Source organism: Wyeomyia smithii, chromosome 2 (genome assembly GCF_029784165.1).
Source record: "Wyeomyia smithii strain HCP4-BCI-WySm-NY-G18 chromosome 2, ASM2978416v1, whole genome shotgun sequence".
NCBI lineage: Eukaryota > Metazoa > Arthropoda > Insecta > Diptera > Culicidae > Wyeomyia > Wyeomyia smithii.
Window position 1 is genome coordinate 257,112,603 of NC_073695.1, and position 24,879 is coordinate 257,137,481.

Genomic DNA, 24,879 nt, shown 5'->3' on the forward strand with positions numbered 1-24,879 from the left:
CCATCGCTGAACATCTTTCTTTTCGACGTTACCGGATTTCTTCGCTCTTTTCTCCTTCCGCAGCTTTTTCTTTTCCTCCGACCGTCGCACACTGTTTCCAAAGTTGCAAAAACGTTATCGAACTTATTTTGACCCAAAAAACTTAAATTTAGAGCCACAGTGTCTTCAGTAAGGCTGTTCCATTGATTATTTTACATATTATATAAGTTACAGTTTTGTGATTAATCCGTTTAGCAGTTAATAGCCAATATTACTTTTTTTCATTTTTGTATAAGAAACAACTTTGTCAAAGACACCATTCTTTTAGCAGCCTATTTAAATGGACTTATGTGTAGTTTTTCACAGATTGCCATTAAAAATCAAGTCTTTCAATATATCTTTTGGTAGTGATTACAATTTTGCAATGTTCTACAATGTTGTTTGCTATAACAAAACAAACAATGTCTGCGAAGAAAGTTTATTTTTATCTCACATATTTCTCTGGTTATTGACGATTAAAACATCTGTATTTGGGCCATCTTCAGCTTCCGTATCTGATGGTCCTCTGATGTTCCCTCTCCAGCTCTTCATTGCTGCTGCAATCTCTTCATCTTCAGAATCAGGTTTGTCGATATCTGGCTTCTGACACTGTGAACACATTCACTTTACGTCCTTATTTTCCATCGTGAGACCGTCATCGCAACTGTAACAATAGCCGTTCTGGCAATGATCACAGAAAGCCATTTGAGGCTCATAATTTTCTGACCACTAACATTATGCACAGTGCTACCTGGTCTTTTACGTGACTTTATTGAAGTTCCTTTCCTTTCTCATTTTTAGAGTGTTCGGATGATTAGTGAAACCAATTATTGAGGCAATTCAACTATCTTTTAGAAGCAGCTAAAAACTCTAACATTTATGCAATCCTAAAGGGGTTTTTAGAGCAAAAATAAAAAATTTTAGTTACTCAAACATAGCTTTTTCTCCGCGACCGATAAACGTCGAATAAACCGATAGAATAAATTTACCCAACATAAAATATCTTATTCATATCAACCTTTATTTGTTAAAAGAATTATATCTTAACTACAAAACATTTTGTGTCTCCAATTTTATGACATGTTGCTTAAAAAATCTCCGACTTTAAAGAAAAAAATTAGAATGTTTCCAATATTTGTTCAATCACTCTTAAGCTGAAACTGCAATTGATTATTATTAAGTGCCTTTCATTTGACAATCGGTCCAACGGTTCACAACTCTAATTCAGAAAGAGTTACCATAAGCGCAAAGCAAACAAAAAATACGGATGAAAAATTTTGTCGAAAGCAACACAAAAAGAAATACAAAAGGTTTGAAAATAACACTGGTCAACACCAGTGGCTAGGAGCACCAAAATTAAAAAAGGAATGATTGAATAGCTATAATATTCAATTTTTTTCCGGTTTGAGCTTTTAGAATGTTTTTTTTTTTTCTATTTTCTGGACCAGTGTAATCGATAAGTTGGTACCTATATTTGTTTCTGTGATACTGTTGATTATTTTATGATTTCGAACATAATATTGATAATATTTCAGTTATAATATTTGCAATAACTTGAGAGTGGTTGAAATGAAATTCAAAGCTTGAAATGAAAATATATATTCACATTTATCAAAAATAATGCGTAAAATCTACATTTGTTATCATTTCGCTGATATAATGGTATGGTTTGAGTTTGAAAGCTTTAAGACAGTAGTTCTAACACAATTACTATTCATAGTATGATGAATCGATTTCGAGAAGGAGGGCGTTTCACAATTCCAACCCAATAACCAACATTAACACTGATTACAAAGTGCTCCGGATCGATGCATAATTTCGCAATTATATCACAGAACGGTCACATGCGCGGTGAAGATAGCGTACGGACGATCCGGGCCGTAGCTTATCGTTCCTGATCAAACATTCCGAGCGCCGGTGTGTTCCACCGGCGGCGAGCAGCGTATTATTTTAATAGCCTTTAATTAGTACTTACCAGGATACGAGTAGGAAACCACGAGCTCGCCGGAAACTTTGTTGAATGCCAGGGCCGTAATGAAGCAGTCGACGTTGGGCCGACGGTGGAAGGAGAGCACCTTGCGACTGGGAACGTGAAACAGGGCGATCGTAACGGGTTCCGTATCAGCTAATAAAGTTAAAGCCATTTAGCGCGATCACATCCTCACTCCGCTTACGTCGAGAAATTAATCTTACCGATAATGATCTCTTCTTCGCGCCACGGGTGCCAGTCAAAGAGGACAGCGTCGTCGCTGCTGACCCAGACTGTCAGCATACTCAGCTGGTAGTTGTTCCAGCTCCAGATGTACAAGTAGCCGGACTCGTCCGAAGAGGCCAGATATTTGGATGTTTGCGAGAACCTGATCACCAACACTCGTGCGCTGTGCCTATCATGGACAGTATGGCGATTCATGTGCGCGAAGTCCTTTGCACGCACGATTGCAATCTGCCCATTACCGAGACCGCAGGCGATAAATTGCCCGGTGCAGTCCCAGGTCAAACAGCTGATATCACAATCGATGTATTCAAAGATTTTCAGCTTCGAAACATTGGCCTTGAGGTTCGGATGAAACCTGCTGATCAGCCGCAAAACGGGTCTCGACAGGGAAAAGGTTGCCATAGCCAATGTGTCCCCCGTTGGGTTGAACGCAATACCGGTCGTATGTAGAGCACAGTAGGCGATCGTTTCCTCGGTGTTTGGGGTCCAAATAACAAGCTTCTTGCTGAAGATCGCTGCGATCTGACCTTTGGCCGACCAGTCGATAATGTTCGTGTACTCTACCTTGATTCGCGGCAGATCGTGCACCGACTCGATGAAGGAGAGGGGTTTCGAACGGGGTCTACAGCTCCAGTCCAACTTGTGCACATTTTTGTACGTCGGCTCCATAAAAGTTTCAAACGGTTGTCTAATCTTTAGTTTTTTGCAAATCTCCTGATTGGTGGCGTCTCGAAAGTTAAGAATCTTATCCGTGTCCGGATTTAGGTTGAACATGTCGTTGAAGATCGCCGCAAAGGAGTGGGACTTCCAGTAGCCTTTCCGTTCCTTCTGAAAATAAATCGAAACTGCCATTAGGTCTGGTTTTGCGTCCGATAAGGGCCATCGGAGGTCAACCATTACCATACGCATCACATCGGTTTTCCGATCGGTTTTGCATTCCGCCTTGAAACGACTGGAACTGGTTTGGGCATAACGTCGGGGAATGAAACGATCACCGTACCGATTCGGAACGAATTTCACCGGTTTCAGAATCTGCAAATGGAAGCAAAAAGAGAAATCTCACGATGAATCAGTAGCCGTTACGATTGTTTCTCTTATTTTGCTATCCTGGACTGAGCCGCTGTGGCGGCTGCTGCTGTTACTGCAATGGATGGCATTAGCTAGTACTTATAGCCCTCCTTAGTTATATGGCGGCTGTAGGAATGGGCAAGAAGATAACCTTAAAAGCTACCGCAACACGATAACATTGTGTTTTACGAGGCCTAAATGCTACTTAAAATGTCAGGGACCTATTAAAGGAAAGAAGTTTCTATTAAGTGCCGATAACATGCAATTGTGCACGTATTTACTGGCGTACTCTCTCGAGCTTGCTTGCGTAAGCGCACTCAACCCGAGACAGGGGCAAGTTGCCCAAATGATCCCCAAAGGGTTTTCTCCTGTTTGCTTTTTCCCTGCTAGATTTCCCTCGCTGCTGGTAAACTAACGAACTGGGCATAAAAAGCTTTCGCTTAATTAGTCGTAACTCGATGGACAGCCAGAGCCACTGTCCGCTCCAGTCCGATGTGGAGATTTAATACGATTAAAATTTAAATCAATTTTAATGATTAAAATAAAAGTAATTAATCTGCTGATTATATCCATAATATTTAAGTTACTTCATTTGTATTATTACTACACGTACATATTTTGGTTCTTGAGAGTCTGAGAAAATGTATAGATTCAATGGACTTCATTAGAATGATCTGGTGTGAAGACTTTGCTTTGCCTAGCGATTAACCTTCGGAAGCGGGAACGTTCCAATTAATATTGGAAACGGGAATCTGAGCGAGGCTGATTAGTTTACATCCGGATGACAAGGTAATAACGCTTGTTTACGCGCGTAATTATCGAAAGCCGATTGTCCGTAGGGTATGGTATCGAGAGGCACACTAAAGGTGGAACTGCCTTTCTTTTAATGCTAAATATTATTTTTTCACCGATAGGTAGTATCGCACCGACGGAAAACTGATATCCGAGGGCTGAATTACGCGAAGGATAGAGATTTGCTTGGCCTGTCTTGTTATGCCTCTAGCCTTAGAAAACAAATTTTCGATCAAAAATTTATAGTGATAATATAACTAAGGTTTGCAACCAATCGTAAATCGGATAAAGCTTTAAAGCCTGTCCTCAGGGTCGGTTTCGTTCCGAACTCCGGTCTGGGATCATAACAGCTATTGGAAACCTTTCGCTGTATGAACCAATGATATCTTAAGCTGGTGTAAGAAAAGGTCAGAATAAATCGGAAAAATGCTCAGAAAACTTTGCTACTAAATTTTACTGTTTTCCCGAGCGTATCTTTTAAACACCTATGAACGATACTAAGTCTCTGAAGACTTTACGCTCTTTCAAGCTGGCTAAGGGCATTTCGATTCACAGGACCGTTTGAAATCTAGAATTTCTATTTTTCCAGTGTGAACCCTAGGGTCAATTGGTAGACTGATCGATAAAAACGAAAAAAATGCTTTGAAGCTCAAGTTGGAAAAATTAAAGAGAAAGTTTTTCAACCATTCCTGTAAATTTTGGAGCTTTTAACCAAGTCGGAAGTGCGAAGTCTTCAGAGACGTAGAAGCGACGAGCCCGTCAAGCAAACTCTCTGTGACTCTTGAAGCACTTCCAGTAACAACTTCTTCCAATAAAACTGTTAATGCTCAAGAAATCCATTTAAAAAGCTCGAAATCAACGACCAAAACGTCAGATGTGGAGAAATTTAACGTTAGCTGTTAAGAAATTTATTTTTAATGGATGCGGATGGTGAATTTTTGTTCTACAGAATCTGATAAATGCTAGATAGTGCAACAGAAACTGCAACTATCTAGTAAACAGAAAACAATTCTCCCAGTATCTAAGATGGTCTCGAGGTACGATGCTGGCCTAACACGCCAGTCGTCGTAGGTTCGAGTCTCGGCCCGGAAGAGACTGTCAGTGTCAGTAGGATCGTAGAAATTGTCCTGTACACTAAACAGTTGGCTGCGAAGTCTGTGTATAAAGAAACAGAAGGTCGAATTCCGAATCAGAATGTAGCACCAAGGCACAGTGTTTTTTTTTTATTCTCGCTTATTTTCCGTCGGTCTAGTTCCGCCACTGTTGTGGCCAATCACCGACGCCCAGGGAGGCGACTCCACACCCAGGACCCTAACTCACGACCCGTTTATTAACGGACCGGCGCCAACGGCTTTACTTCCTCATGCGATGGAAGGCGTGATCCCAGAGATTTTTCGCCTCAGAAAATCTCCCGGTGTCGGCTAGGATTGAATCTAGACCAGTTGGGTTGGTTGTGAATGGATCACGCCACCTCACAACCATCGACACCTATGTCGGCGGTGGGATTCGAACCCAGGCGTCGAGCGTGGTTGGCGGAGACGTTACCAACCACACTAGACCCCCGCTCTCAAGGCACAGTGTTTTATTTTGCCGTTTTCGTGCGATTAATAAAATAGCGTTTCAAATGTTGATTATACCCATAATGTATGTTCGGAGAAGTTTCAAGATGTTCAAAAATACATCTTTAAATGTAGGAATATAAGTGATCAATTCACGTAAAAGTGAGATAGAAAATTTATTTTTTAATCAGATTGAGATAGACGCATGGTGTCTTCGGCAAAATTTTAGGTGATCTCAAAACAATAAACTTTGTCGAAAACACCATGCGTCTATCTCTTATATATTACGAGCAACATAAACCGACCTCTATGAAGAGGTCGTGAAAATCACAATTTTCGTTATGACTTTTTTCTCAGATTTTTCCGAATTTTCAAATCTTCTACGAAGTTATTAGTCATCTCAATATGCATGTTTATGCCGAACATTGTTATTTTTTATCTCCCAAAATAAAAAAGTTATTTGACATATTTCGATATTTTTGGGGATACTTTCACCTCAACCATCTCAAAATTACGCAATTTCACGCACGTGGCAGTTTCATATGATGAAATAACTATCCTTAGACTTTCAATTAAAGGTACACACTTTGGTATGTAAGAGTATGTAAGCAGCCTTTTCGATTGTTTTTCAAAGCTATTCGGTGCCAATTTTTGTATACAAAAATTTAAAAATAAAGCAGTTTTGAGTTTCGAAAGTGGCCCCAAACGATCCTGAGCTAAACATGCATGCATGCTTTGATAAGGTTGCAAAAAATGGAGAAAATGTTAGAAATAGATTAACGGAAAATTGAGTTTTTTCTATATTCAGTTATATATTCAGTATTGTAAGCATATATTGACATTCCAAATCGCTACCCGTCAAATGAGCTGGCATTTGCGACGGGAATGAAGCTTCGGAAAGAGAAGCAAACGGATTCGGCTGAGCTGATTAATGAAGCTACCCAAACAACTCCTTCTTGATTAACCAGAATTAGGGATTCCTGGAGTAAAGCAGAAAGTCACCCATTTGAAACGCAATTTAATTAATCGCACGAAAACGGCAAAATAAAATACTGTGCAAGGCTTTGCTTTAGTTCCTTTGCTTTAGATAGTATCCATTTTATGATCAACACGCAACAAAACTTATAGAACAAAAAGCCAGTGAGAAATATTCATTTTCAATGACAACATCACGATGTTCTACAGAACAAATGATTGTCCCATTTTCTCTGTAGTCTGTAGTCGAGAAACATACCACATGTTTTCATTTTGTTTAGTTCGAGTAATATTTACTTATTTGTTGACAAAGTGGCAGCAGTTGTACTCCCGTACGCAGTTACGGCTGTTTGCTCACTTTCCACTTAATAGTTTTTGAGTGAAGCAATTTTTTATATGTATGCTGTCGAATATGTCAGGACTTTTGAGTAATAATAGTCATTATTACTCAAAATTAGTCAGAGTAATAATAGTTATTATCAAACCTAAAATATTTTTTAGACGTAGGATTACGTCTTGATTCAGTAGAGTGTCATACTGCAAAAAAAAAGAATTATTTCAAATGCATATAATCTTCCTAGCACAGAACGGATTTCGAACTCAAATTGTTTGATTAAATAGTTGAAATGCTCCTCCTGGTATAATGATTGGCATATCTTTTCAATAGTAAATTAAAGAAACGATGAGCATTAATTCAACCTCGTTTCGTCTTACTCACTGTTGCTCTGCTGAGAAAATTCAATCTCTCCGTAAGGGCAGCCAGAAGGTTCAGACGGCCAAAGCAGCGTGCTCAGTAGCGTGGCAGCATCGGCCGCAGCCTCTAGTTGCGGTTGAAAGGTATACCAAAGAGTTCAAAATAAACAGTTTCCCTCAAAATGTTTAAATTCTTGTTGATACCAATTTTGCAATCTTAACAGAATATAGCCAATGTATAAATTATTCAACGCATAAATGCATTCGACCTGAAATAATATTACGTATCATTGCTATGTTCATTTTATTAATAGAAAATTACGCCCACTTTTTTTTAAATTATGTTATTCTATTAGTTTTGCGGCGTAACGTTATAACCCAAGTAACATTCAGAATGCTTCAAGAATTTATTCTGGTTTTGTTTTTGTTTAAAGTTGGCTTGCGTTAAAGCCTTCGATTGTAAATAGATTTTATTTGATAGTCATGAAATATGTTCTGCAAATAGGCTTTACAAACCATCATATGTCAACCATAATACAACTTAGCTTCACAGTTTTAAGAACGGCCATAAATTTGTTTTATATTGACTTTCATAACAACCAAATAAAACCAGAAATACATCACCCATGGAGTTGCATGATAGCCCCTTTCAAAGCTAAGATAAATTTTCCAGCTGTAATTTCCTTTTGAACAGAATTTGTTATAGCAACCCCGCCATGTAGGTTATGATTGTGGTTTGTATAAAACTTGATGATCGGAACATAACCAGACGAATGCTATGAAAGGTTTACTTAGGTTATGATATACTATGTTCTGATCAAATTATGAGAATTGGTTATGACGAAGATTGTAAATACGTCCGGGGTTTTATTCAAAAACAACATGTCGCATTGAATGAAAAAATTGCAAACTTTTGTAATTATATCTGAAATCAGTTTTTTCTTTTACGAGAATAACAAAACGACACCATTGTTTTGAAAATCTAATGATAGATAGCGGCATACATTTAACAAAATTCTTCAAATCATGGCATTTATTTATTTATCACCTTAGTTTAGAGAAATTAAATTTTAATTATATATTCATTCCTACTGAATTTCTGCGGCGCGTATCATTTTCGATGAAATTCGTGGCTGGTTTCACCATAAATATTTTATGGCATGTGTTTTCACACCAATTTAAAGGCAACAATATATTCATTTATCAGTCAAGATGGAAATAAAAATTTACACAATTCTGTTTTCACGACACTGCCGGGAATAACTTCTGTCATAGAGTAATAAAGCCAAGATAAGATTCAATGCATCACACCTAATTTGGAGAATAAATCTCAATTAAAAGTTCGAGGCCATTATGTGGTAAGTAAATCGGGTTGTAGAAAACAACTGGTCCTATGTTGGAGCGTATATGAAGTTTTGATGACTGCAATAAAGCTGGGCCAACTAGCCATAACACATGTTTGTAGCTGTTGTAAGTAAGTTGTTATAACCGTATGGTCGGCATTGAAGGTTTTATGTTTTAGTTGTATCATATACTAAACAACTTTGAAATAACCAATTTTGTTACTTGGGAACATTCCATTCACTAAACAATAAGAATGTGAAAAAAATCACAAGGCTTGTTTGCAAAGCCACGACCTCTCGGTTGACGTAGAACTACATGAAGTTGTTTATTGCATTACTTGTATTGAACATGTTAAAAATTTTGTGCAAAAGAGGTAAAACTCCTGCTAACGAATTTTAGTTTGCACATACGTCACTGAACAGGAATGAAACAAACACTATGCAACGCAAACAAGTTTCAACATTCAACGTGCATGCAGATTAAAATAACATTTTACTTTTAATTCCGACGCAAAACGAGAAAATATTAAATCTTCGATTATTTCTTTGTTGTTTTTATTTGGACTGTTGTTGTTCAGTTTCATATTGGATACAGAATTGATCGCATCTGTGTGCTACCCTGACAGAGGAAATTAGGGTATTTTTCTGATAACACAGTTTAAAGCTGTTTCCACACTGAAAATTTGAGAGCCCATTTACTTCGAAAGGCAGCATTCCAAAATATTTGTTTGTTGTCAAAATTACGGCAACTTTTCATTAGAGGGAAAGTCGGCTAATGTATCTACTACTGATGCTGCTCGCTACTGCACAAAGTCAGCTTTTACCAGTCACAATTGGGGCTTGATAATTTTTAAGGTTTAATATGCAATTATTTAATTTTTATGCAAATAATGAAAGCTGTTCGGGTGTTGTGCTTATTACTGAAGAAAAAGATAATTCAGTACGCGCTGAGAGAAGGTGTAAATTATTTTAAAAGAAAATATAAACTTTTCAATTAAGTATTTATTTTATCCTGAAAAAAAAAACAGTTTGCTATTTAACTCAATACCGGATAAAATGCCGATCGCTACCCTGCGTCATCACCGACAGTGCGAATAAGGTGTTTCTAGTGATAGAAGAACACAGCGAAAATCTGTTCTAACACTCAAAACTAGACGGCTCATGTATTTCGAACGCCAGCTTTCCAGAACGTTGGTGTGTTGTCAAAAAGAGGCAACTTTTTATTGGATACATATTTACTTGTGCCCGCTATACACTGCCATTGGTATCCGCTGCACTGCTCTGCTGCTGCTGCTGCTAAGGGAGGACTCCTGTTGTCGCTGTCTAGAACTATGTTAAGCGGTGTTTGACCAATAAATAGTTGATGGGTTCAATGATGGCAATTTCGGTCACGGGTTCCTTTAAAACACATTTTATTATGTCAAAGCCGACGTTTCAAGGATATATTTCCTCGTGAGGACGAGGAAATATATCCTTGAAACGTCGGCTTTGACTTAAAAAAACGTGTTTAAAGAAACCAGTGACCGAAATTGAGAGACGTAGTTCAACGTCAAAATATTGAGCATTTGAGAAAGGTCTGTTACCGGCCTCCCGACAAAGTATCCTTATGATGCCGAAACAGGAGCGTTGTATGTTCAAGTCAGCTTTCCGAATGCATCTTTTGATTCTACCGATCAACTGTTCACGACTCGTTGATCTCCAGTTATTTTTACACCGAAGGAACTCAAAATCCCAGAGAAATCATTGTTCAAACGACACTGAGGTGGATTGCGTATTTGGGGTACAAATGGAGTCGAGTGGTTGTTCAGAAACGTTTATGATTTTTTGACATACTGTGATGATATTTTCACTGGCCAAAACCCATACTTTTCATCTGTATATTGTTTTTTTTTTGGGAGAAATGAGATCATATTGTTGTTCAAATATTCATGATGGTATATATTTTGATTGATAGCCAAACCATTAGGCATGAATCACGATTTGACAAAAAGGAAAAAGTCCTTTTCTGTTCACTGCTCTGGCCGGTCTTCCACTACCTTCCTGACGGATTATAGTTGAGGTTTGCAGAAAACCATACAAAATAGAAACCGGAATCTCGCTTTCAATATGGTTTACCGTGATTTTTGCTAAAATTGTTGTGCAGTTCATAGCGAACCATACAATGCGCCTGCGAAATGCTCCCTGTTTAGACGTCATTTTGAACCGAACTGAGCATGCAAAACAAAGCAAAAAATACTGGCATGACGCGGAAAGATAGAGCTTTTTCATACATATTCTCATTTCTCTCTGAGCGTGTTTGTTGTGGAGTAAAAGAGCTCCAAAAAATTTCATATTTTTAGTTGTCACCCGTTAGGCCTAACAGCACATTTCAAATTGCACGGTCTATGATTCTGTCGACCGTACTTGGGAAGCAATCATACAACGACCAATCAGAGGTCGAATTTTTCGTTTTGACAAGGCTTGACAACTATCAATAGTACAATAGTTTGAACAATGAAGTTACAAATTTCTGCATTTGGGAAGAATCTTAGAAGATTTTCTAATCTATTGCTGCAAGAACGAAGGAAATTTATCGAAAACTAACCGATTTATTAGCATTTGAAATTGGACATATATTTCACTTTTTCCAGTTTTAGATTTTTATTTTACATTCCTATGTAGCTGAGTATGTAGCCGAACTTCTTGAGACGAAGTTCTGCGTCAAAAGGTTGGCATAGCTGCTGAGAATAAACCCATGTCAAAGTCCTTTGTAAACCAAATGGTCTGATTTTCGAACTCTGAGGTTCTGAGGTTCTGAGGTCTGAGATTCGAACCTACGATCACCCGCTAGTCGAAGCGGTCTCTGTAACCTTGCGGCTACGAAGCGAAACGAAACAAAAATCCCGGTTGCGATGAAGCGTGAAACTATATAAACAGCATGATCCTTGAAGCTTACTGTCGAATCGAGCATACTTCCAGATCCTCAACTACGGTTTCGCGACTCATATCAGTCCATTGTAAGCTGTACTCGTTTCATAGGGTTAGCATGTATAAAACGCCCCCACGGGGCATAACGCCCCAGTCTATTTATTCGGAAACACACAAAAAATAAGATATGAGACTATTGGGAATTGATAATTGTCACTAGCAGCAAAAAATAAACAAAAATCAATTTTGATTTGAGCTGCTTCAGATCTAATTTCTTGCAGCGTTTCCGTAACGTTTTTTCACTAATGTATAAAGTTTATTATCTGGTATTTGCATTTATATATCTCAAATGAACCTCAAAGAAGCTGTATCTATCGGAGAAACGATAAAAATTTTTTAATTTACTTAAGTATTCAATGCTTTCTGCTACATTACAACTCCGGGTAATATGCTCCACCGCTAGTCGGGATGATTTGTTCATTGCTTTAGCGTTTGCTTCTGAGACTTCAAGTGCTTCACTCCACGTGCTGAGCTGAGGCATATGAAGCTATTGCACGTGGCATATTATACTGCATCTGGGGCGTTTTGCCACGGTAGATTGGAAAACTTGCGATTTAATCATATTTTTTAATAGAATTATGGTGTTTTTGTGTAACAGTTATTACAAAACAAAATGATAGCAGTGCATTACCAACTAAATAGTGTATCTAACTGCAAAAAAAGATTTGTTGTTTGTGATAACTATAACTACAATATTGACGATGTTCCTTAGGGGGGGGGGGTCCTTATTATACCTGTTTACCCTACATTTGAAAATCGAATTTGCATCATGCATATACAGCAAGCGTGGTTGGTAACGTCTCCGCCAACCACGCTCGACGCCTGGGTTCGAATCCCAACGCCGACATAGGTGTCAATGGTTGTGGGGTGGCGTGATCCAATCACAACCAACCCAACTGGTCTAGATTCAGTTCTAGCCGACACTGGAAGATTTTCTGGAGCAAAAAATCCCTGAGATCATGCTTTCCATCGCATGAGGAAGTAAAGCCGTTGACACCGGTCCGTTAATCGACGGGTCGTAAGTTAGGGTCCTGGGTGGAGTCGCATCCCCGGACGTCGGTGATTGGCACAACAACAGTGGCGGAACTAGACCGACGGAAAATACGCGAGAATAAAAAAAAAATACAGCAAGAAAAAGGATGGTCCGAGGTAACTGCCTTGAGGAATGCCGAATGTAACGCAGATATAGTTCTGCCAGTTAATTAGGAGCGTAGCCAAAATAGTAGGTTCGCATATTGATTCTTGTTTTGACGTATTTTGCCAAAGCAATATCGTGATTTACCTAATCGAATGCAGCAGAGAGGTCGGTATATATAGCGTCTACTTAGTGACCGCGTTCAATCTCACGAGTATTAAACGATGTAATAGTGATCAGATTTGTCGTCGCCTTGCGCTTTGACACAAGCCAATACCTGTCCAGAGAAATGATGGCAGCGCTGCAAACTTTCACTGTCATGAAAGCATTTTCAGTTAAAATTGAAAACTTTTAATTTCAATTTTCAACGAACGAGCTGAGAATGAAAGAGACTCTAGCTCCAATTAGTCGACCGTTATAGTAGCATTTCACGCTGTGTTGCTATAGCGATGTTTATGCGGTTGAGAATGTAGATGATTATGTAGTTCATCGGCTTCATGCTTCATGGTTCAAATTAAATAATTTAGATATTAAATCAGACATCTCATTCCTTTCAATGACCGCACTTTCATTGAAAATTGACCCGCTGACGCTGAAGGTCGTTTCAACTTGAAACAGTAAACATGCGGTTTTTACCATTTTCGGTTGCTGTGTCGAAAATTTGCTGCCACCACTGTGATGGCGAGCAATCATGAAGTAATTTTTCCAGAATAACTATTTCAAAGAGCTTTGAGACAGGACTTATCGATACAAGTTCGCGATAGTTAGCAATAGTCCGATTGCATCCCATTTTGTGAGTAGGGAAGATAAAGATCTACAGAGGACAGGCAAAATTTTAATCGACTTTGAAATGCTGTAACTTTGCCAAATATCGTTCGATTTGAATAATTCGAACATAATTGAATTGAAAACTTTTTAAAGTTTAATTTTCTAACCACAAATACTGCCTTGGTTCCGAATAAGCACGGCTTATCTGCTGACTTTTCGATGAGCTTGGTAATGGGTTGCTGATAAAATGCTTAGTTGCATCATCACATATGAATTTTTGAATGAAAATATAGCGTCAATCTTCAGGATTTTTTTATCAGGAATCGGCCAAAAATCATATTTCTGGACACTTCCGAAACAACCTGGATGCCCAAAGCCCCAGTTTATGTTGGCTAATTTTCAAGTAATCATTTTGACGTAGGGGTTTGGAATGAAAATCTAAAAAACGGAACAGAAAGGAATATATCCACCTTTTTCAACGGATTTTTTTCATTCTAGTAGTAACCGGTTGGACAATTATTTACACATCTGCTCAAATACTAGTTTTCATAACATGGTTGACAGAATATTTCACATATCTGGATTCTGGCAATCCAGATCTACCGAATTTTTAGTCTGAAACCAGCTTAAAATGTTATCAAGTAGCTCTACGTCAACCTCGCGTCCGTGGCTTTACACACAACTCTTATGTTTTTTTTGCTTTAAGCGTAAATTTTGGAATGGGCTCATTCAAGAAATTGAACGGTGTAACTGAATATTGATTTGCTTTTGCTAACCCACGCCGGAAATGCCAAAGAATGTCTGATTCCATAAGCTGAAAAGTTACCTTTTCCACACAAAAAAGAACCTCATCGCCACTCCAATCTTGGAGCAGATTCGCTGAGTACGTCGTGTGTCAGCCGGGATTAACTTTTTGTTGTGATATGCTCCATGATGCTGACTCGCTACCCTGCAACCAGATTTTTATTGTCTTTCATTTGTCATTACACGTTAAATATACAGCGAACATATTTTAATCAAATTAACTCATAACACTTTTAATACTGGAAATGTTGCAAGAAAATTTGTTTAAATAGTCGAAAGATACGTCAAAGGTGACTAGTCTCAATAACAGGTTATTGGGCGATGTAAAGCTATTCTACAACGTGCATCATCTGGTGTGAGATTAACAGCGCGATAAAGTTCAAGAAGTAGGTACGCAATAAACAATGTTCGACTGTTGATAGACGAATATTCCCACTGCTTTAGTCACTTGCGTTTCGATAATTCGACTGAAATATTTAAATAGTAGATATTTATTAACTTATCAAAGAGAACCCCTCTTTCAAAAAGCCTTGTTAATTAGATTTGTAGTTAAAATAAGGGAGCCCAACAAACGATTTTGTATAATTATGACTTGTGGCTGATACTACCTTAACAAGGCACGAACCATGAATAATTTTTTCCTTCAACAGCGAAAATAGATTATTTTAAAATTAACAGTAATTATTCTGTACTGTTAATTAAGCATTACTTACGGTAAAATGTTAAAAAGGTTTAATTTGATTTTATTTCATAGGCATGATATAATAATGTACGCAATATACTGTTTCAGTACCCAGCTGACATTTGAGGTCGAAATGAGTACAGTGCAGTCTGGCTTAAATTGCATCGTGAAATGTTCAAAACCACTAGAGAAAATTACCTTAAAGCAATCAACGCTATTTTCTCTTGAACAACAAAAATAAAACAAACGACTAAGTCCTAGGAATAACATCAGGGCACTCGTTCTCTTGCCCCATTGACGAGTAAAATCCTACCAAATGAAACCTCGAGCAGGTAGGCGCAACAGTGCAAATGTGAAGCACACTTCATAAGCGTGCCACCCTAACAGCCCCGCCACTGCCACCGCCGTTCTTACCATCATCGCTGCCAAAGCCACTGCACAGCACGCGCGCGCTAGCCTGCATCACTCGCGAGAGTCTCTCGCAGCATCCGAACAGCTGTTCGCCTCCCACGGCTCCTACCTTCATCGTGCGCGCCGCCCTGCGGGTCATTCGCGTTCGCGGTTCATTGACTTCACGTGCGCGAAGTCCTTTGTAGGAGTTGCGGAAAGTTGCTCGGGTCTGGGCAGCATAGCGCGTTCCGTGTTGAGCTGCCCGTTGAATATCACAGGAAATGCTGAGAGTGAGTGAAATTTTGCTTGAATGATAAGAGTAGGAACAACGGAGTTGGTCTAGTTTAAGGATGGTAGAGCTTAATTTCGGTTTTGAACCGAGTAAAATATAACAATATTACGACGATTATGTATTAACAATTTTTACATAAAAAAATGCCAGACCTACACCAATGTAAAATAAATTGGTGAACGGAGTACCGTTTGAAACAGGATTGCCAACGATAGGAACTCACCCAGCACTGATGGTTCATTAGGTTCTCTCTCTCCCTCTCATTCTCCGTCGGGCGTTGGGCGCGTGATCGAATTTGTGCAGAGATATTGGAGGGGTCAGTTACAGCTGGAGCCCCCAATAGTGGCTCCCTAACGACGAGAGGCGCGCGCGCGCGAGTCCGCCGTGAGGGCACACCGTGCGCTGTTGATAGTTTTGCACATGCTGCTTCACTCTAGTAATTGTTGGTCGCGCAATCGGATTAGACCAATTCGCTCACGCATTGGGCCCGATCGAATTGGAACTAGAACAGTTTCAGTCGGTCGGTGCGCAGCTAGTCGGCGGATCTTCAGCTTCGCGAGCCTGGCTGCAGATTGGTGCAGCCTTGCCCACTTCGTTAGTGAATGTGCAGTGTTTGAAGAAAGCGGTTGACGTTAGAGCTATCCTGGCTGTGGTATGGCATCGATGGCCAAGTGTGCAACTTGTTTTTTTTTTCTTCTTTTCTACACTTTATTATGTACTCCTATGGACAAGCCCTAGTTATGATTGCCCGTATGTATCGAGAGGCGCGCAAGGCTTTGATAACGCTTTTTCCCATGGCGGGTCTGGCTCCGGCAAAAACGGATACCAGGGTAATCAAATCATCGCGAGTGTGAGAAAAGAGTACTGTGATAATTTGAATTGCTGTTGCAACAGGAAACTGTTGCACTGGCCCCAAGAGGATGCATTCACGATAAGACAAGGCAAATTAATATACATAGCATTAAAAAACATGTTCCCGACATGAAAGTGGTACGCGTTGAAAGTGAGCAGAGTAAAGTTTTCGAATTTCACACAGAGTGATGGTGTCTATCAAACAAACAAGAATGTAGAGTCACGGTGATTGATCTGCGCAGCTTCGGCGGCGGTAGGAGAGATTTGTATCAGGATCAGTTCCTGAATCATTCCGAGGAGCGTGGCCGGGCGCAGCGCGAGTGGAAAAGTGAAACAAAAAATAGTCATAATAAACGAAAGATTGTGAAAGAAGCACAAGCGACAAACTTGCTTTCCACCGAAACAAGCAGAGCTGAGTTGATGATATCAATCAAAAAAGAAACAAAAAGAAAACGAAAAACACTGCAAATCCGGGCGCTGCGCGTGGAAGGACGGAACGGAATCCAATGTCCGTCACACTGGCTGACTGGTGGTTGGGTAAGTTTCGACATCTGGTTATTAAATTTTGGCCGCTGCTCGCGAGAGGGGGTATGATTGTGATCAATCATGCTACTGTTAGCTTTTAGGTGGACACCCAGTTAAGGCAGTTTAGCATAAGGGCGAAAGATTGATGTAGCGTATAATTATGTCCGGCTAAGGATACCTCCCAGGGCTTCATTGACGAGGAGCTGCTGGTTTTAAGATACCATTCGATGCATTGTTGTTGAGGTATCGAAACGATGTTACGGTGTTACAGCGAATGGGATTTAATTTGTGCTTTGAAAGTGGAAGGCGATTGTGAATGTAATGTTACCGAAGACTTTAGACTTTAGACTTTAGTTTTGTTGTAAAATTTGGAAAGTATGAAGCTAAAGTGTTTAATTATCATCATCTGTTGGGTAGAAAACCTCACCTATTACCAAGAGCACTTTTATCACTAAGTACGCCTTCCACAATATATAATATCCAATCTTATTTAATCAAGTTAAAGTTTAAAAATTATTATTTATAAGAGTCGGAAGCACATTTTTTATTTTTCTTTATTTTATGACCTTCAGGAGTATTCTCAAGTTTTTTTACTAGCTTTCAGAGACGTTTTGCAACCATTTTGAACTGAATCCAGAGTTCGTATTTTCAATTTTTTTTTGAGTTTGAGTTTGGTTTTATAGTTGCATTTTTGAATTTTTCACGTGTCAATTTGAGATCATTTTTCGGGTTTTTGAGGTGTTTTTCTACTTTTTCTCTTTAATTTGGAATTCATTACTGTTGTGGCCCTTTCGCTGTTTAACGTTTCTTATGCATTTCATCTGAATTTCAATCATATATTTTCTAGTCATTCTGTCTTCTTTAACCTGGAGATATATTTGAGATTATTTTTTTTTAATGCTTTTAAATCCACATTAGAAGCTTAGCTTAAGTTTGATTTACTAAATTCTTAATGTACTTCCAGTTGATTTAGAATGCATTTTTTATTATTTTGCTTCTGGGTTTTCTAACTTCTGGGAGCTTAGTTGAGTTTAGTAAGTTTATGTTTGTTCTGGTTTAAACAAGTGTTATAAATAATATATAAATTAATAATTGTGACTTAAAGGAAAAAAGTTTTAAGTTCATTTCTTAAAAATTTTATCAAACTATCAAACAAACAAGAATGTAGAGTCACGGTGATTGATCTGCGCAGCTTCGGCGGCGGTAGGAGAGATTTGTATCAGGATCAGTTCCTGAATCATTCCGAGGAGCGTGGCCGGGCGCAGCGCGAGTGGAAAAGTGAAACAAAAAATAGTCATAATAAACGAAAGATTGTGAAAGAAGCACAAGCGACAAACTTGCTTTCCACCGAAACAAGCAGAGCTGAGTTGATGATATCAATCAAAAAAGAAACAAAAAGAAAACGAAAAACACTGCAAATCCGGGCGCTGCGCGTGGAAGGACGGAACGGAATCCAATGTCCGTCACACTGGCTGACTGGTGGTTGGGTAAGTTTCGACATCTGGTTATTAAATTTTGGCCGCTGCTCGCGAGAGGGGGTATGATTGTGATCAATCATGCTACTGTTAGCTTTTAGGTGGACACCCAGTTAAGGCAGTTTAGCATAAGGGCGAAAGATTGATGTAGCGTATAATTATGTCCGGCTAAGGATACCTCCCAGGGCTTCATTGACGAGGAGCTGCTGGTTTTAAGATACCATTCGATGCATTGTTGTTGAGGTATCGAAACGATGTTACGGTGTTACAGCGAATGGGATTTAATTTGTGCTTTGAAAGTGGAAGGCGATTGTGAATGTAATGTTACCGAAGACTTTAGACTTTAGACTTTAGTTTTGTTGTAAAATTTGGAAAGTATGAAGCTAAAGTGTTTAATTATCATCATCTGTTGGGTAGAAAACCTCACCTATTACCAAGAGCACTTTTATCACTAAGTACGCCTTCCACAATATATAATATCCAATCTTATTTAATCAAGTTAAAGTTTAAAAATTATTATTTATAAGAGTCGGAAGCACATTTTTTATTTTTCTTTATTTTATGACCTTCAGGAGTATTCTCAAGTTTTTTTACTAGCTTTCAGAGACGTTTTGCAACCATTTTGAACTGAATCCAGAGTTCGTATTTTCAATTTTTTTTTGAGTTTGAGTTTGGTTTTATAGTTGCATTTTTGAATTTTTCACGTGTCAATTTGAGATCATTTTTCGGGTTTTTGAGGTGTTTTTCTACTTTTTCTCTTTAATTTGGAATTCATTACTGTTGTGGCCCTTTCGCTGTTTAACGTTTCTTATGCATTTCATCTGAATTTCAATCATATATTTTCTAGTCATTCTGTCTTCTTTAACCTGGAGATATATTTGAGATTATTTTTTTTTAATGCTTTTAAATCCACATTAGAAGCTTAGCTTAAGTTTGATTTACTAAATTCTTAATGTACTTCCAGTTGATTTAGAATGCATTTTTTATTATTTTGCTTCTGGGTTTTCTAACTTCTGGGAGCTTAGTTGAGTTTAGTAAGTTTATGTTTGTTCTGGTTTAAACAAGTGTTATAAATAATATATAAATTAATAATTGTGACTTAAAGGAAAAAAGTTTTAAGTTCATTTCTTAAAAATTTTCGCAACTTTTTTGGTTACTTCTGTTTGCAATGCTACCACTTTCAGTTGGAGTTAGTCTATTTCTGGTTTGATTTAGAATTCAGACCGTTTTGTTAGTTATGTTTTTTTAAGATCGCTTTTGATCATTTTCAGAAATAATGTACTTATATTTTTCATGGAGGCTGCGAGGTGGTTCCTGCTGAATTCAGAGTTGTTTTGGCGTCTTGGGTAAAAGTTGAAATTTATTTGTTCATCGTCTTCGATCATATCGTACAGACTGGTTTGTCTTATGCTATATTTTTAATTCTATTTTTAAAACTATTTTTGGTTAAGTTAAAGTCAAATAAATCACTGACGTCATTGAATCCTCTTAGGCAGGAACTGAGCGGATTGTTATAACCATAGCTTGTCCTGTGCCCGGGTATGGAGATCATTGTCCAGTATCGCAACCGGCGCTGAGGAACATTTATTTGAATTAGCAGGAGAAGGTCTGAGCAGTCAATATTGTTCGTTAGGACGTCGAGAACAAACAATCGTTGAAGTTTTATTCGTCTTGTTGACAGCAATTCCAGGTCAATCAAACGACATCGTTGCGAGTAGTCGGGCAGATGTACAGGGTCATTCCACGGTAGGTGACGAAGAGCAAAACGTAAAAAACATTTTTGAACTCGCTCAATGCGAATAACTTGAGAGGTATGGTACGGGGCCCATATGGGAGCAGCGTACTCCAGAACACTGCGTACTAAAGCACAGTATAGTGCCTTAAGCGCGTACACGTCAGTAAACTGTGAAGCATTGCGGCGAATGAATCCGAGGATCGAAAAAGCTTTAGCGGTAATGGCGGAGATGTGTTGGTTGAAGCGGAGCTTAGAATCGTTAATGACGCCCAAGTCACGGATAGACTGCACACGGTCCAGTGGAGTTGTGTCGATGTTGTACTGATGACTAATCAAATTATGACAGCGACTGAAAGTGAACACCTTGCATTTGTTGATGTTCACACGCATCCCGTTCTCTTTGCACCAACGTGAAAGTATATTGATGTCTTTTTGCATGCAAATACAATCCAACATGGACTTAATTATTCGGAAAATTTTCAGGTCATCGTCGAAAAGCAGCTTTGCAGAAGAAATTCGTTGACACAAGTCGTTAATGAAAAGCACGAAAATCAGCGGTCCCAGTACACTACCTTGTGGAACTCCAGACGGGATGTCGAACTTTCTAGAGCGTGTAGAGTTCACCTGGGCGAATGCGCTTCTACCGGTCAAGTACGACATCAACCAGTCGGATATCCAATCGGGGAAGCCCATATGCCTCAGCTTCTCAATTGCGAAGGTGTGCGGAACAGTATCGAATGCTTTTGAGAAGTCGATGTATACCGGGTCCACTTGATTTCGACATTCAATTTCCCGAAATAATACGCTGGTGTAACATAGCAAGTTAGTTGTTGTAGAGCGACGCGGGACGAAACCGTGCTGATCGTTCGATATTATCGATTTAACTGCGGATAGCATGACCTCATGCATCAGAGATTTCAGAAGCTTCCCTAGACAGCAGAGAATAGATATTCCGCGGTAGTTTTCAACTTTTCGTGTGCTCCCTGATTTGTGAACGGGTATCATTTTGGCCGTCTTCCATAAAGTCGGGAAAGTTTGTTCATCCAGCGATCGATTAAACAACAATGTTACCGGACCAACTAGCGACTCGGCGCACTTTTTCAATACTATAGGAGCTAATCCATCAGTTCCAGCCCCTTTCGATTCATCAAGCTTAGTAAGCGCTATGAATACATCCTCACGAGAGAAATTGAAAAACGGTAGACGAATGTCGTGGGAAAGTACGTGCTGAAAACAATTAGGATGGAGCTGGGGCGGCACAGTGTTTAACACGCTTTCAAAGAAGCACGAAAAAAGATTTGCGGCTTCTTCGTGTGTGTTGGCAGTGGCTTCTCCGTAAAACACACCGTCCGGCACGAGATTACTAGCTTTTTGCTCTTTAACGAATTTCCAAAACTCAGTAGGATTATGCTTCAGGTTCGACTGTAGTTTATTTAAATAGGCTCGATAGCATGTCGTAACTAGTTCCTTATAGGCTGTTTCTGCAAGGCGAAGTAATTCACGGTGCTCATTGGATTTATTAAAAAAAAATCGTTTCCGCGCCTTGCGCAATGTGTTGCGCATATTCCTGAGCTCGGCATTCCACCATGGTTTCCTAATGGCTCCACGAACAGCGCGACGACGACGTGACACCTTCGAATTGAGTATTTCGAACAGCTTGTCGTAGAACGAAAGAACAGCGTTGTCGACAGTTAGACCTTCAATCAGCTGTACCCAGTTAACAGTTGAAAATTCAGCATTAAGAGAGCTGAAGTCACAGCTCCTAAAGTCAAAATCGAGTAAATCTGGCTGGCTGTTTCCGAGTTCAACATGCGTCGAACTACGCACATCAACTTGCAACTCAAACGGTGGGTGGTGAAGGTCGATTGGTAAGAGCGGAAGCACGGGTGGCGAAATTTCAAAATCGACCGGGGAACTCGTGAATGCTAGATCGAGTGTTCTACCATTCGTGTTCGAAATAGAATTCAATTGCACCAACCCGCATGTAGAAATGGATTCACAAAAAGCGAGTTCTTGCTCGCTAGAGGCGTTAACTGTTATGCATCCATTGATATCATCATCAAAATTCCATTGAAGCTGGGGAAGATTGTAATCACCGAGAATTAAAACGATATCGCTTGCTGACGATTCATCGCAAACAGACTGAACGGCGGCTGTGTGGGACCAATATAGTGTTGTGTCAGAATTCGGTCGTAGGTAGATACCGAAGATGTGCAGAGAACGGTCTGGTAGCTTCATACACACAGCCACTTCAAATGCGTGTTATATTATGATGTATCAGAATTTTGGAAACTGCGTTTTCAGAAGTTTGTTTTTTTTCCTCTTACGGTTTTTATTCATTTGAAGTCATGTTCAAGAATCTTTCCTTTTAGATTTATTCTGGATTTTAGGCATGTTTTTTAGCATAAACTTTAAAGCTTTTAGAGACATTTTAAAGATTTTTGAGGTTATTTTGGATGCATTTTTGATGGCAACTTTCAGCCTTTCCCTGACATTGTGTAAATTTTAGCCTAAATTTTTGGATTTTCCAGAACTTTTTAAACTGAAGTTGGAAATAGTTTGTTTTAAATTATTGTTGAAAATGTTTTCAGGCTGTTTGTTTCTTATAGTGTTTTCATGAATTTTGAGTCAAATTTAGTGTATTTGTTGTTTTTTTCAATTTTTTCCACTTATGTTTTGCTGGAAGTCATTTTAGAGTTGTTTTTGGAGTCTTTTCTCACGTTTAGTGTTTTGAATCATTCAAAGTATAATTCATAGCAAATAATTTCTTGCTGCTTCCTCTGTACTATGAAAGGGATTGTGGCACAGTTATATGGGAAAAATCGATAATGTTATTTTTTGTGTTCCTTATGGGTTCTATAATAACTGTGTAACTTTTCAGATCGGTCGGTGAAACTATATTTTCGAGTCCGATTTTTTATATTTCCATGCGATTTTATATGGGTAAATCAGCTAACCTATAACTTATTCTCCAGAGATGTCCAGTTGGCTCCTAAAAATATATTGATACATGATATTTACAGGAAATTTTCCTGATGCTTGTTGAACTAGTTATTTTCCTCAATCTGATTGAATATCTAAGGAACAGCTCAACATTGAATTTTTCTTGCAATTCTTTGTATTGCGAGGAGGGGGGGATTGTCTGCCGTAGACAATAACGACTTTTCTGTCCTCGAGGAAACTGTTTATAAACTGTACGCCCCCATATATTTTTTTCGTGAACCGACATAATCAAAAATTTGTACACAAGAGGGTTAATTTTGATGTATATTTTATCAAGACTAGGACAATAGTTATTAAATTCATTAATTTCATTTGTAAAAGAAAATTTTGTCCAGGTTATATTTTGCCTAAACTATTGAGAGAATTCGTTTTCATTTGGGTAAATACCTCAAAAGCCAAACAAGCATCTGATTTTGGTAGTGTTTAGAATATTTTGATTACTCAACTGATTTTTTTAGGTTTGCTAAAATTAAAATAAGGTAAATGAAACATTTTTTTAAATTTGACTTCATAATAGATGTATGAAAATATGTAAAAAAATTCCTAATTATTCATATTCATAATAAGATAGAAGCGTATTAGAATTAATAAGTTCGTACTTAAGGAGTATAAAATAAACCAAACCATGGAAAAGCGATAATCGAAAACAAGTATTCACAAAATTTAAAATTTTAATGAAATTTTAATCGTAGAGAAGGAAATTTTCTTTAATTTCTTCTCGAAGAATTAGTTATTTTTCAGTGGCAGTGCCAGTTGCTGTAGGTAGCTGGTTTTAAAGTTGGAAATATTTTTACGTAACATATATTTTCTGTAAAAACGGAGACGATTATGTTTAAATTTAGGAACTGAAGTTCTTCGATATACGCGATTTTGAACGATGACGAATTCAACAAAAAAACACCAAGCGGCAAACGAATAACAGTCGGCATCTCCTCAATGCGAATGTTATTCTACCATTTTGTGTGCGGGCGCTGACGGTCATTCTGCATTTACCTACTGCGACACACACTAACGAAACGAATCAAATCAAAGTGTTGGCCGTTTACGTCTGGTTTTAACAGGAAATGTGCAAACATAGCACGTATAACTGCATTCTGCAAATATGAAAAGACTGTCTTTGAATTCATCAAAAATTACGTACATTGTACCAAATGCTAGCCTGCATTCCAAACACCTTTTTAGATTTATAGCGAATTTCTTTATTCCACGGGGTTTTCGGGTGGAATAAAAAACGATTTCGATCTACGATCTAAAGCCTTGCATTGGGGTTTGACAGAAGTTCGGGCGACTCCAGGTCAAAACGAGGTGATCTTGTGGAATAAAGAAATTCGCTATTAGTAATCGGTTGTAAAAATCTTTTCCACAACAAAATCAAGTCATTATATTTGAATGATTGATTTTACAGTACCATCACATGACTAATGGGATTAAACCGACAGATCGCATTCACCGAGAAGTATTAAAATCAATTACAGAAATGGTATACAATTTAGTGAGCAAAACATCACACTTTCAAGCTTATTTTACGCCAAACTGTTTTTCATTAAGTAGGTGAGTTTGTAAAAGCAGCAAACTACAGCAGTGTTGT

General features: G+C 38.5%; 1 protein-coding gene across 2 annotated transcripts in view; it reads right to left on the reverse strand.

Annotated features, from left to right (window-relative positions):
- LOC129723101 (protein cortex) overlaps window positions 1-24,879 on the reverse strand; it is a 110,400-nt gene that overhangs the window by 10,609 nt on the left and 74,912 nt on the right. The window contains exons 2-4 of one of the 2 annotated variants that reach the window (XM_055677068.1): window positions 3,134-3,265; window positions 2,212-3,058; window positions 1,994-2,143 (exon numbers count right to left, since the gene is read on the reverse strand). In XM_055677068.1, the coding sequence (XP_055533043.1) occupies window positions 1,994-2,143; window positions 2,212-3,058; window positions 3,134-3,265 (1,129 nt within the window). Of the gene's footprint in view, window positions 1-1,993; window positions 2,144-2,211; window positions 3,062-3,133; window positions 3,266-24,879 lie in introns of both variants that reach the window. The other variant, XM_055677067.1, reaches the window with a different exon arrangement.